General features: G+C 28.2%; 1 protein-coding gene across 1 annotated transcript; it reads right to left on the bottom strand.

The window, feature by feature from the left end:
- Positions 1-4,691: 4,691 nt before the first annotated feature.
- On the bottom strand, positions 4,692-6,108 carry LOC129988724 (gastrula zinc finger protein XlCGF49.1-like). The gene has a single exon (XM_056096992.1). The coding sequence runs from the start codon at positions 5,973-5,975 to the stop codon at positions 5,187-5,189; it is 789 nt and encodes a 262-aa protein (XP_055952967.1). The 5' UTR covers positions 5,976-6,108; the 3' UTR covers positions 4,692-5,186.
- Between the last annotated feature and the right edge of the window lie 8,748 nt (positions 6,109-14,856).

The following is a 14,856-nucleotide window of genomic DNA, read 5'->3' as shown; positions in this document are numbered from 1 at the left end:
AATCAGAAGCTATTATCAAAACGTCTTCTCTCATTTTATTATATACTTCTAAAACTGTGAATTTTGACATTTTTTTTAATGTGACTATGCAATGAATGATTGAAAAAAAATTGATATTACAAGGAATAAAAAAAATCATAAAGATATAGCTATAAAAATATGGGTACTTGTTAATTAATGTTGAAAGAGCCAAAACTCGCCAAATATAGCAGCACCAAAACACGCCAAACCTCGAGCGGGTTTCTAAATTACGAGAAGAAAATAAGCATCTGTTTAAGGACATCTCAGACCTCCCATAAACAAAAAAAAACAAAAAAAAAAATGATATTATGTCCGCCTATGATTAGGATAAATCAAAAATGCTTTGAAATAGACAGATAAAATTTGGTACATGGAATCGCAAACAAATTTTTAGACTTCTTTTAAATTTTGAATGAAATCCATTCGTATGAAGTCTGGCTGACTGTTCGCTTACAGGTGAAGTCGATAATTCCAAAACGCAAAGAGCTAGATAGGTGAAAGTTGGCACGCAAATTTAGCGTTTAAAAATGTAGATACTTATCAAATTTTGAATCAAATATATTAACCGGTTGACCGGCTGTCGATATGTAGTTTTGCATGTAAAAACAATAACTCATAAATGCAAATCAAGAAAATTCGATGTCTTATCTTGCAACTACAGCTATTAGTTTTGTGTCAAATTTTGATGTTGATCGGCAGGCATAATTGGTCCAAAATACATATTTTCACGATATATGCAGTAAAAATGCTAGATTCACACCAAGCATCTATATTTCTAACAAAAGTTCATCAATGTCCCGAGGCCTTGTCCAATCCCCACAATTTTAAGCGAAAGGAGGATAAGATTTTTATTGGAGAGGATGTGAGAAAGTTTCGGGGAGACCATTTCGACTGTTTCCTTTATATTTCCGATACTTCTAGCTTTGACCAAAATCCCTTCATCCGAGTTGGTTTCTATATTGGTGCCATCTGAGTGACGACTGTTCACTATGCAATCTAGAAAGAAAACCGGCATTCAGATGTTTAATACTTTTTTGTATATATTTAATGGTGTAGTAATATGAAGATAAGAGTAATGCTTTGCAAGCGAGCAACAGCCATGGTTAGTATTGCCTAAGTGGGGAAAGATATAATAATCAAAGGTTGGTAATTAGTGTATAATACAAAGTTCCTTCAAAATAGGTACTGTTAGATTTTTTTTTTTTTTTTTTTTTTTTTTTGAAAAACTGCAAAGACACTTTGCATTTTTTTTTCTTTCATCACTGCATAAATTATATAAAATATAATGTGAAAAGAAAAATAATTAATCTGCAGAACTTTCTTTATCTGCTTCAAGAAAAAGACATTATATTCAAAACTCTTAAAGTTTTTTTTTTTTTAATTCTTTTGTTGTAAGCAAAGTCTAATGCATACTAACTCTAATATGCATAGAAATATGAACTACATCTTCTTGAGTCAAGTAGGTTGATATATCTTTTAGCACATTATCAAATAAAAATTTATATATAAACAAATTATGGATACTTTTCATTTTCATCACTTAGAAAACATAACTAAAATGCATACACATTGAAATTTCAAAATGACAGATATTTATGAAGAAATGTATGATAAGCATGCAATATGAAAAACAACTGTGAAAATAAACAAGTAGGCACATGTTTAAAAATAGGGCATTTTTCAAAATTGTCTAAATTTAAAATCAATTACTGCTTGGAACTGTTTATTTAAATAGCATTAAAAAAACTTTGCATGCACAATGCATGAAAAAGTACTTCAAATTAATACAAAAATTTACTTAAATCAAAGATATATTTTTAATTAATCCTAACAAATATGATATGCAAGAACACAAAGTATAAAAACAGAAAATTTATCAATTCCCTTCTTTCTACAGAATGTTCAATTCTTGGTTGTGATGATTAAAATGGTCAAATATAAAATATAATAAAATTCTCAAAAGCACTTTTGTACATTCTGAGAAAGAAAAATTTTAAAATGTATCAGAAAGATATTTTTACACCCATTTATGTATTACAGAAAAACTTACAAAATCAAATATAGAAAACACTACTTAATAGGACATAAAATAAAATCTATAATCTTAAATTTGAAAAAAAAGGAAAGACAAAAAGTTGGCTCCAAATTCTTCATTTACAACATAATTTTTGAAAAAGAAGTTTAAATGCAATATAAAAAATAAATGCAAAAATAAACAAACATATGTTTGAAAATTGAGCACTTTTTAAAATTAACACACTATTGATAATTATATGAAACTATTTACATAATTCAATGAAGAGATGAGTACAACACTTAAAGAAAATTTTGGAATAACTTAAAACAACAAATCACAAAAAAACAAAAATGTACTTTAAATAAATCCAAAAAAATATGAAACACAAGAACAAAAAATACAAAAATAGCCAAATTATCGAATTCCCATTCCCTGCACAATACCATTTCTTGTCAAGTTTAAAATGGTCAAACAACTGAATATCACAAAATTATTATTAATATCAAATGCACTCTTTAAGTCTATTTTGCAATAAATCTTTTAAGTGTCTTTATACAGTACTTTTTACTCCCATTTAGATATTACAAATGTGTGTGTGTGTGTGCGTGTGTGTGTGTGTATGTAATGATATCTCTTAATTTACTTTAAACTTAAATTTTCTAATTTTTACCTTAAATTAGCCCATGATAACTGCATTCTAAAATGTTCTCTACTTCTTGCTCCAAATAGATCACTTTTTTATTTCATTCTTTCTGACAAGCATACTAAAAAAAAATTCATGACTTCTGCATTTCCCACACTCAGAGAAAAGAAGTAAAAATCCATAACATCTACCTATTTTTTCAAAGATACCTAAGTAACCCTTTCCTAAATTGACATGTTTCAAAGAAATCCCAATCAGAATCTCATATTAAAGTCACTGAAGAGTCAAATTTCTGTATCTTTTGCTCTTTTCTGTCACTTTTGTATATAATATGTATCCCGTGTAAATTAAATTATGTTTCTTCTTTCTGGACATGCATCTGCAGAATTATGTTTACACACACACACACAGGAGCATCAAATGAAGAAGGCTATTTTTCATAAACACAGATTAAAGAGACTAAAATTGGAAAAAAAGGTTAAAAAGGCAAATATTAAATACCAAATTTTACATTATCATAATTTGAATTTTGCAAAGAGAGTACATAGCAGTCTCATTCTTCTACTAGTTATATTGTGGTGCAATAAAGAAGCAAAAATAAACTCACGAGCAAATTTAAACATTTTATTATTTAATTTATAAGTTATGTGACAACTCAACTCTGCTTTATTGATTGACTTGTGTTCGAAAGATTTGATATATGCATTAGTGTTGCCTCAGTTAATCCACGTTCGTTATATTTAAATATTTTAAATATAAATATTAATGTCGTCTTACTTTGGATTAAATTATTTTCACAAGAACACACTTAATTTATGACAGCACAACTTCTTCAATTTTGTTTTAGTCATTAGAATATATCCTAAATTTTGTAAAAGAAAAACCCAATTACTACATTGTGAACCAATGTTACTATAATGACAAAATACAATTTTATCAAAATATACACTTATACAGGTGGGATAGAATAATAGTAATTTTAAAACAATCATAAAATTTCTAATTTGAGTAAGAAAAACATATTAACAGAAGGAAAGCATTCATGAAACATATATTTAATCTTATAAATGTACAAAAAATCATTTGGCATAAATTATGCCAATTTTTACCTTGAAATTTTGCAGAAAATCTATGAACATGAATTTCCAGCAACAACTTTATACAGCATGTTCCTTATGTGGATTATCAATTGGTTTTGTTTAAATTTACAAAAACATTGGGGGAAATGCAAGAATTGTTTTGTAATGGGAAGAGACTAGTTACATTGGTTTTTGAATGTATAACCAAAACTTAGTAATCAATTCTCCTCAAATGTAAATAAAATATACAACTTTAATATCAGAACCTAACTGAAATGCTAACAGTTAAACAAAATGTTCCTATTCACACACCTGTCTCTTAGAATTAATAAGAAATAAATCCTTTTTATTTGCACCCTTAAAAATTTCACAATTTTGATTCTTTTACCTTCTCAGCTTGATCATGTCTTCCAATAACATGTATGAGATTCTTTAAATTTCTAAATTAGCAATTTCTGTTAAATTTTATTGTTATTTAACTAAGTTCTCTGCTTTGAAGTGATAAAATGTCTTTCTACTAAACTGATGGCTTCTTACTGTAAATTGTCAACAATTTTTATAAAAATATTAATCTGATTATTAAAATCTATATTACTGTCTCTGTTTATTTAAAAACTGTCATAAAAAGCTTTAAAAAATGTCTATATCAACATTATTATACACATATTTATGTACAAACAAACTTAACATTTTTTTTCTTCAAAAATATGATTTTATTGCACTATACTGGAATAAATGTCATCACTAAACAAAGAATACCATTTTAAGATATCAAGAACATAATATATTCTTAACAATATAAGAACTTGTACATTACATCAAGAACATTATGTAATGTACAAAAACATTATGCTTAAATATCAAGAACATAATGTACTTTTATTATACTGACTGAATTATATTTCAATAGAACACAATTTTACATCTCACATGGGTTATATATTACCATAATATGATGGAAATAAAATTTCATATTTGAGCAACAATCATTTTTTCAACTATAAAGATAATTTTTTTAATATATTTCAATTTTCAGTAATATTCTGTTAGATGAACAGCAATTGTCAACAAGCAAGAATGCTGGAACAAAATACAGCCCAAATAAAAATTATAGAAATGCATTATAAAAGAATTGAAAAATTAGGGAAGAAACTTCAGGCATATTTAAAGTTGCTGCTTTGCTAATGAACCCAAATTTTATATTATGATTAAAGACACATAAATTTAAAAATCCTTAATTGCACACATGGACTGATGTCCAAATTGAAACAAACTATACGACAACAAAAATTTTCCTGAGCAACATATACTCCAATAAGACTGCAGGCAACAGGTGCACAAAAACTAACTACCAATATTTTTGTTCATGATACTGGGGGAAAAAATACATGCACACTTAGGAGATTTTGGAAATTTTAATTAAGGTCTATATCACACTTGAAGTCAGATTTTTATGAACTTTACTATGTTTTTTAAATACTAGTTTCCAACGAAACTGTTTTCCACAAATATCACAAGCGTATGGTTTTTCTCCAGTATGGATCATATAATGGTCTTTTAGGGTATTTTTTTCAGCAAACCTTTCACCACAAAACTCACATTTGTGTATTTTGGTGTCTCCAAAATGAGTTTTGTAATGTTTGTACAATCCAGAGGCAGACTGGAATTCTTTGCCACACTCCGAACAGTTACGAATTACAATCGGTTTAGTTCGTTTTCCTTGATGAATACGTCTATGTGTTGTTAATGTACTTTTCTGCCTAAAAGACTTTTGACAAATTTCGCATTCAAATGGCCTTTCACCAGTATGAATGGTATAATGCTGCTTTAGGGCTGATTTTTGGGTGAACTTTTTTCCACAAAATTCACATTCATGTATTTTGATGTCAACAAAATGTGACTTATAATGCTTGCCATATCCAGAAATAGTTCTGAATTCTTTCCCACATTCTGTACACTTCTGTGTGGGGCAAATTCTGCAATGCCTCAATAACAAAGTTTTTTTCTCAAATCGCTTTTTACAAAAATCACATTCAAATAGTTTTTCACTCCCATGGTTAACACTATGCTGCTTAAGGTCAGTAGATGAGTCAAACTTTTCATCGCAAAAATCACATTTAAATACCTTCATGTCAACAAAGTGTGATTTCTTACGATGCCTAGAGAGGCAAGAGGAATAATTGAATTCCTTTCCGCAATCTAAACATTTCCACATTTCAATTTTACGTTCATAACTCCTTCGGCTATTTTTCCATAGTCATCGATGGTCGCCAAATAAATAAACACAGCGTGTGGTAGTCCCCTAACAGTGTGTACACATTTGTTTACATCTTTACTAGAGTAGTGACAAATCGTTCATTCCTGTACCGCAAAGAAACGACTTTTCTTTAATGGTTCGGTTTCGGATAGGTCCGATTGTTTCTGAACCAAGTAGTCGGATCCGTGAAATGAACGATGAGGAAAGGAATGTGGTGTTACCATTACCGTCAGGGAGGAGAAAAGATTGAAATGTTGTAGGGGAAATCCAAACCATCGCCATATTTTTTTTCTTTCAAGTTTCTTAGCGAAGAGATGCTTCACTAAATATTCGTTGCTTTTATAATGAATGAGTAATGTATAATGATGAAATGAAAAATTCATGAAAAAAAAAAAAAATTTTGCAGTGAAAGCAATTCTGATACGGGCAAAGACATATTCAAGCATGAAAAAAATCATAGAATTACTCGTTTTGCTCAATGATATGTTTTTGATATTGTGCAGGAAAATTCTTAAAACAATAACAAGAAAATACTGTTATTTTATATCAGATGTATCTGTTGTTTTCGTATTTTAATTGCTGTGTGCATTTCACTGATTTCTTCCAAACTAATAGCTAATTCAAATGGTTTTATCTTTAATTTTTCAACTAAAAAACTCAGAAAAAAAATCATCACTACCTTATAAATTATCGTTTGGAGAGTTTTTTGTAAATATTTCTTAAAAAAAGAAGAAGAATCGTATTTTTTTATTATTATTCTCAAAATTCTTAATTTTCAGCAGTTATTTCAAGCCATTTTTCTTTTTATACGTGGACTGTGATGAATAAGCTTCTTCTATAGAACAAGCAACGATTTCTTGTTTAAAATGTTCTAATTTATCTTGTTCATTGTCTATACCTTTTTAAGTTAAATCCCTCTCTTTCACTCCATTGGATTTAATGATATCGTCCAAAATTATTCACAACATATCTTTCCTCTGAGCTGTTTTGTATAATAGAATTTTTACGACTGTTTAATCCCTGATTAAAAGATAGTTTATATTATTATAACTTTTTTTTAATTCTGCAGTTTGCATTAACCCTTCATTACCATCATGAATTCGGTCGCCTAGAATACTCTTCATAAATCTTAAAATAAATTGCGCTTTTTTTAATTTATTCTCAAACTTGAAAATGTGTATGATTTTTCAATGTATTTATTATTTTTGTCTTAATGCTGTCGTACTTTTTTCATCTGGGCAATGATGTACATGTTGATTCTATAATCTAAAACAAGTTGACGAAGTTATTTAATATTAAAATAGTTCTAAAATTCTAACTCAGACTGATGACATTTGATTCCAATTTAATTAAAATCACTGCCCCCCTTTCTATGTGCATAACCGATAATTTCTTAGTTCATTTCACGAGTTTTTAAAACTCGTCTTCAAGAGTAAAATTTTCAAAAAGTTTTACTTTTCTCAACCGATTGTTTATTTTTTTCTGTATACTTTAATGACTTCCCCCAATTAAAATTTTATTTAACTGACAACAATTCCTAGACTTTCAAAATTTGCAGTCAAAAATTTGAAGTTTTATTCCCACCGTCGTAATCAATTTCATTATGAATTGTGTGACCAGAAGCTGGAAACCTTTGCTTCTGCTTATTATTTTTTGACCCAATGTACGGAAATTCTACAGTCACCCACTCCGTTCCCCATTATCGCTGATTGGAATGGATGATTTTACTTTTACAATTCAACGCACCAATAGCCAGGAAAAAATGGATTATTTACTGATGTCCAGTGTATTGAGTTTAAAACATTTGGAGAATGAGGAGCTGGTATTTCCTATGTAAAATCAGCAACATAATATTTTTTTTTTTAATTCATTGATATTTTTACATATGATAAAGCCAACTTGAACTCCTTATGGGATGATCGCAAAATGTCTGACATAAATTTAAATGGAGTAAAAGTGAAGGAATATAAAAAGGATTCGCAGTACAATATCAGAAAATGCTGCATAAAAAGTCCTGGAGAATAAAATGAAAAGATAAAAGAAAAGAGACACAAACGAATGTAACAAATCTTTTATTAAATCAACGTGTCACAGCAAATGCCCAAAAGAGCAACCACCAAACATAATACATGATCCATATCACCTTCGCATGGAATGGCATATATTAGCCTTAACACTAGCCATGTCCTGCACATCTGCAGCAGCAACAGCCAATCTGAGACAATATCGCCTTCAGAGTCACAGGGGTATCATAAATTATGCTTGTAAAATAGTCCCACACGAAGAAATTCAAGCAGGATAGACCTAGTGATCGTGGCTGCCAAGAAACAGGTCCACATCAACCAATCTACTAGAGATGCTAAGTAGTGTTCGGATAATTCCTGACACCATGGTTAAAATATGGTGGTGCTCCATCGTACTGGAACCAAATATGGTCCGGATGCGTTCAAGCAAAACGGCTAACAGTCAAAGAAGACCTGTTGCAAGATAAGGTATTTCAGGAGTTCAAATTAGGAGGTAGAATATGCCACTCAATCATGTATTCCTGTATCATACCGTTAAAATGTGGTGGCGGTGATGTATTTGTATGCGCGGGTGCGTGCGAGAGAGAAAGATAAAATTCCGTCGATTAAGTCTCCATAAGCACTTTCTCAAATCCTTTGGAGTCGCATTCCGTAATACTACCTGGTCGAATCATCTACCATGTGTATATATAGGTTCTCTTGAAACAAGCATTCAACACAATCCAATACAGGCCTATCTAGCATATGACATCAAGGTGCCTCCCCACTATTTATTCTGCGAAACATCGCTCCTTAAGCAAGTCACTTTTTGGTTCTTTCATATACGAAATATCGAAAAAATATTGTCATCTCCAAAATTTCGAAATCGGAAATTTGAAGAATTTCCACGTTTTACACTTCCCCGAGTTTGAATTAAGTTTTTGTCTTTATAATTGTTTATCTGTCTATGAGCACGATTAACTTTAAAACGCTTTAAGCTAGACGGTTGAAATTTGGGTTATGAAATTACGATCAAATTTGTAGAATTTTTATCCAACTTTGAATTTTAATCCATCCACAGAAAGTTTAGCTGTCTGGTTGTACGAGTACAAATGTATTCGATAATTACAAGACCTAAAGGGATAGAGAAGATAAAATTTAGTACACAAATTTAGCATTTAAAATATAGAAGCTTATCATATTTTGTACCAAATTAGTCAAACGATTGATCATTTATTTTTCGGTTTTCTGACCATTTTTAACGCAATGGCTTAAATCAATTAAATTCGTTATGTTATCTCGTGATGCCAACTTTGCTCTCATGGCCGGCAAGAAAGCATCTAAAATTATGCATATTCTGGCGATAAATTGAGTAAAAATTTCAGATTCATACCAAAGATCTATAATTCTTAGCTATATAGTTCGGTAATTACATGCAAGTTATTTGCTTCCTCATCCAAAGTCCAAAATTTTATGTTTTGGCGGTTTGCGATGAGCGAGAATAGAACCTGGGACCTTGTGGTTCGCAGTCCAGTAACTAAACCATTATGCAAAAGCAATTGCTTGTGCAGCGTAGTTGTTAACTGGCTTATATGCTATTCACCACAATGTTAGTTTTGGATGGTGAGATCGTAATTGGAGAATATGCGAGAAGTTTCGAGTAGACCACTATCAGTGATTTACATTATTTGTCTTTGCTCGTTGTGCAATTTATTTGTTACTGCTCTTTGCAAAGCGATTATTTAAGTGATAAATGTACGTATAAGAGAAGGAGAGGAGTACGTATAAGAGAAGGAGAAAAAAAAATTTTGAATTTATTTGAGTATTATTTTATACGCGTACAGATTTGATCGCTCCTATACTTCTACCTCATTGTTACCTTAAGAAAATGTAAATAATGCAATTTCTCACACATACTCTTCAAACCTACAGTTAAAAAAAAAAAAAAAAAAAAAAAACGTATTGTTTTTTATTTAGAAAAAGAGGAGTTTCCCAACGACATTCAGTGATTTTTTTTTTCTTTTTTGCCCGTGTTGATTCTCAATATTTAACTCAATTTGAGAAAAGCAAATTTCTTAATATGTATATATATATTTTTCTTTTGAGAAATTCTTAAATATGTAGTATTTTCATAGAAATTAATTAATTATTTTCTAACTGCAGAAAAAAAAAATTCGATTCGTCGCTAAAAGGTTTTATACTACTTGTTCCAAATTCCACTTATCGTTTGCAGAGAACTCAAGGATCGCAACTCATAACGCACATCGGAATATAATTTGTATTTGATCAAATATCGTCATTAAGTTCTTATACGTTTCGTAAGTATCACATATGCGATTGTGTAAAAATTGTTCAGTAATTTTTAAAAAAATTTAATTAATATTCAAATAAAGGATGGTTCTGATTTAATGATCATTGTTAATTCTTGTTTCATTTATCAGGGTGCATTACTACGTTTCGATATATTTGCCGTTTTAGGCAAATATATCAAATATAATCAAGCTTTTATCTAAACTCAAAATAATTTCATCTCTTAACTTTAAAAAAAAAAAAAAAAAGAGCGTATATATAGAGTCCTTATGGTTAAAAAAAAAATTAACTTACTTGTTTGAAATATGTTTCAGTGAATAAGAAAATTTTTTTTCATTCTAAATAGAAAATTATTAACCCAAAAACTGTTTATTTTGTTAAAAGCTTAATATAATAAAATTAATAACTTCATACTTTTAGCTTTAGAACACTTGGGAACACGTGTACTGCAATTTAAGTTAATATGAGAACGTTACGTTATGTTTTCCCAATAAAATTCTAAATTTGGAAACAGGAATAAAGCCAAATAAAATATATTTCGTGATAAATTTTTTAAATGATTATCTGGAATTCAGGAAAAGATTAATCATACTGTTGATAGGAGTAAAAATAGAATATTATCAATACTGAACCTGCGACTTTGGGATTATAATTCCCGTTTTCTCCCATGCATACAACATGCGCTTAGAAGAGACCTTTAAGGGCAGAGACAAGTCGTTAAAAATAAAAAATTTTGAGTATTTGGATAATAAATAAGTTATTTTCAAAAGTAATTAGAAGAAATTCATTATTATAATTTTTAAATTCATTGGTATTTAATCCTATTTATAATCATAATTTAAAATTCATTGGTGTTCAATATTATGAAATTTTATAAAGAAAAAAATTTCTCAATTAAAATGTGTTGCCGATGGCAACAAATCGTTCTTTAGTCGTAAATCATACTTAAAATAAAATATAATTTTTTTAAAGAATTTTACCCAATATTTATACAAAAAATGAAAGTCCAAAAAACATTTTTTAATAATTTTTCTCATTAGACATTTAAAAGATAAAACACATTTTCATTTAAATCCTTATTCCTCAAGCTTGTAATTTTTAATTAGTTATGTCTTAATATCTGTTTTAAAATTAGGTCAGTATTTGGAGCACTTGAAGTTTTGAAAATGATTGCCTCTCGTTGCAGAGTCTGATGTGTAGGTAACCGAAGATTCATAGAAATACGAACTACATTTTTATTGAATTAGTTTTGTGTATCCTTTTGCATATTTCAAATAAAGAATTATTTTGAATCTTACATTATGAATATATTTGCATTACTTAAAAAGCATGACTAAAATACAAGCACATTAGATTTGAAAATGGCATATTAAATAAGAAGAAATACATGTTAAGCATGCAATCTAAAAAAATAAATGTAAAAATAAACAAACTTATGTTTGAAAATTGAGCATTTTTTTAATTGACTCAACACACCATTGATGATTACATTGAAACTATTTACATAATCTAATGAACAGATTACCACAACACCTAAAGACTCTTTTGGAATAGCTTGACATAAAAATGTATTTTAAATAAAGCCAAAGAAATATGAAACACGAGTAAAGAATATATGAACAAATTTTCTATCTCTTTCCCCTATATAAAATCATTTCTTGGCTGTCCTTGAAATCACCAAAAAAAAAAAAAAATGAATATCATAAAAATCTCAAAAGCACTTTTTAAATCCATTTTGAGATAAATTTTTAAAGTGTCCTTATATAATATTTTTAAACCCACTTAGATGTTTAAAAAAAAAACTAGGAGAATCAATTACAGAAGACTATCCTCCGTAAACACAAATTAAATTACATTACATTAATAGTGTTAAATTAAAATACATAACTACATAAAATTGCATTAATAGTGTTTTAAATTTGAAAAAAGGTCAAAGAGACATACATTCTATTCAAAATTTTACATATTATGACTTGAATTCAGCAAAAGAAGTTAAATATAACTTATTTAATTGCTTTGTGTATCAGGTGAGATCAATCCTACTGAAGACAATTTTATGTTTCAAAAATTGTCAAATAAGTTACCTGTTTACAATATCATTTCGCAATAATTTTCATAGATGACTGAATAGCTGAATTTAATTTTATCAAATTATATAACACTTATATAGAATGGAGCAGAATACTATATATTTTAAAAATAATCATAGAATTTCTAATTTAGGTAAGAAAAAAATATTGATAAATACATTTATGAATGTATAGTACTTAATCTCATTCATGAACAAGAATCATCTTACAAATGATGATCATTTTCCATTGTATTTCGAAATTTTGTAGAATATATTTGAGCATAGCAGCAAGGATTTCAAATAAAAATATTTTAATCTTTTCTACATTTTCTGTAGTGCATCTCTTGTGAAGATTATCAGGTGATTTTGTTTCCATTCTCAAAAATTCTAGATCAAAGATAATAGAATCCAATAGAAGATTCTTTTCGAGAATTAAATAAATTCATTGTTTTTTAAATCTAAAATAAAGTAATTAATTTGGCCTCCTTATAAAAAAATGTAATCAAAAACATAATTTTATCATCAGAACCTGACGGAAATAAACAATCACTCAGAATGTCCCCCCCCTCAAACACCTATCTTTTTTTCTCAAAGCTGAGCATGCACTGTTTCAAAGACTCTCATTCCATCAAGGTCCTCCCTTGTCAAAACTTTTCTATTTCATTAATAATAATTCCAAACAAGCATAAAAATCATTGCTAATATCATTTAATTGTTAACTTGGCAAGAGATGAAATAAATACCTATTTTCCTGGGAAACATAGGTTAAAAATTGAACAAAGCCTTCCATGTTTGAAGATGAAATATACTCATGCATGACAGCTGCTCAGATAATATATCCAATTTAATATGTTTTAAAAAATTATTTATAAAATGCATTGAATACAAAAAAAATATGCTATTTGCTATGTTAAATATGTAAGAGTTTCAAAATTTACTAAAATCGATGAGCTTTAGTAGTGTTAAATTATTAATATTTGTAGAAGAAGTAAAGTTTATAGAGGAAAGTAGAACATATATATATATTTTACATAAAACTGTATTCATTGTTTAAAAAATATTGCTAGATTATAAATCTTTTTGCCTATTCCTTTGAAAATATGATTTTTACAACCTTCACTATTTTATTTTCTCAGCTTGATCACGTCTTCTCAATGAGATTTAGGAAATTCTTCTAAATTCGAATCACCAATTTCTTTTTTATTTTATTGCTGTATTTTGTAGTTATAAAATATCACTAAGCTGATGCCATCTTTCTAAAATTTGATATACACTGATAAAACACACTTCTTGATATACATTTCTAAATAACATAAGCAGGAATTGTCTAAATTTCCTTTGAAAATATTAATTTAATTTTTTTTATTAAAAGCTTTAAAAAGTGTCTACACTAACTTTATAATATACATACATTTATAGAAAAGAATTACCCATTTTCATTTCCAGAAATTTGGCTTCATTACACAGAGACACAGCAGATTCTTTCAATAAACAAATATTATTTCAAAGTACGTGCAAAAATGCATAACCATGAACATGTACTTTTACTGCAGCTAGATATTATTTTTCTAATAAAATCCAAATTTTATCTTACAAGTAGACAATAGTTTAATTTAACATGATAAAAGCAACATTTCATTTTTAAACATTAAATCATTTTTAACAAATGCAAATTTGGACTTTTTTTATTATTATTATTATTCATTTCAATTTTGAATAATATTCTGTTAATAGGGCAGCAATTGTCAATAAGTAAAAGTGATGGAATAAAATACAGTCCAAATCAAAATGCAACTAGACATAAAAGAAACGTAAAATTAAGAGAGAAACTATAAATCAGTTTTGCAGCTGCGGTTTTGCTTAAAAGATTATTTAAATACTTAGTGGCGTTAGGCAGTGCAGATTACTAAGATCCTCCTTTAGAAGATCATTAATTTAGTTTCATATTTCATATATATTAATGATTCATTTTCGGCTATTATTATTTTATCTATTATGACTTTGTCCATTTTTATACTTTCATTTAGATGCATGGTTTTAAAAATACCCTAATAACTAAACAATTATAAGGAAATATATATATAAAAAAAAAACAGAACAATTATAATTAATAAAGAGTTAATATTTTCTGAATATTTTATTATTCAAACAATATGTATTTTTTATAAACATATATTTGATAACTAGGAAATGACTGTTTTCCAATTGCCCTGCTTGCAGCTGCCTCTCAGTCTTACAGTCCTAAGCAGTTACCTATTGGAAATCTATAACTTGTCTTGTTAAAGAACCCAAATTTTGCATTATGACTTATTGCGACATAAATCGTAAATATTTTATTTAAAAGTAGCTAACGATTATTTTAATAATTATAAATTTTATTTTGTAAATAGTTGTGAAATTCAGATTGGCAACAGTGATTTTTTTGGAACTTTTAATTTGTTGCCTTAAAAACGAT

This window comes from Argiope bruennichi, chromosome 10, assembly GCF_947563725.1.
Source record: "Argiope bruennichi chromosome 10, qqArgBrue1.1, whole genome shotgun sequence".
NCBI classification, from domain to species: Eukaryota; Metazoa; Arthropoda; class Arachnida; order Araneae; family Araneidae; genus Argiope; species Argiope bruennichi.
This window is presented reverse-complemented; position numbering and strand designations above follow the sequence as displayed.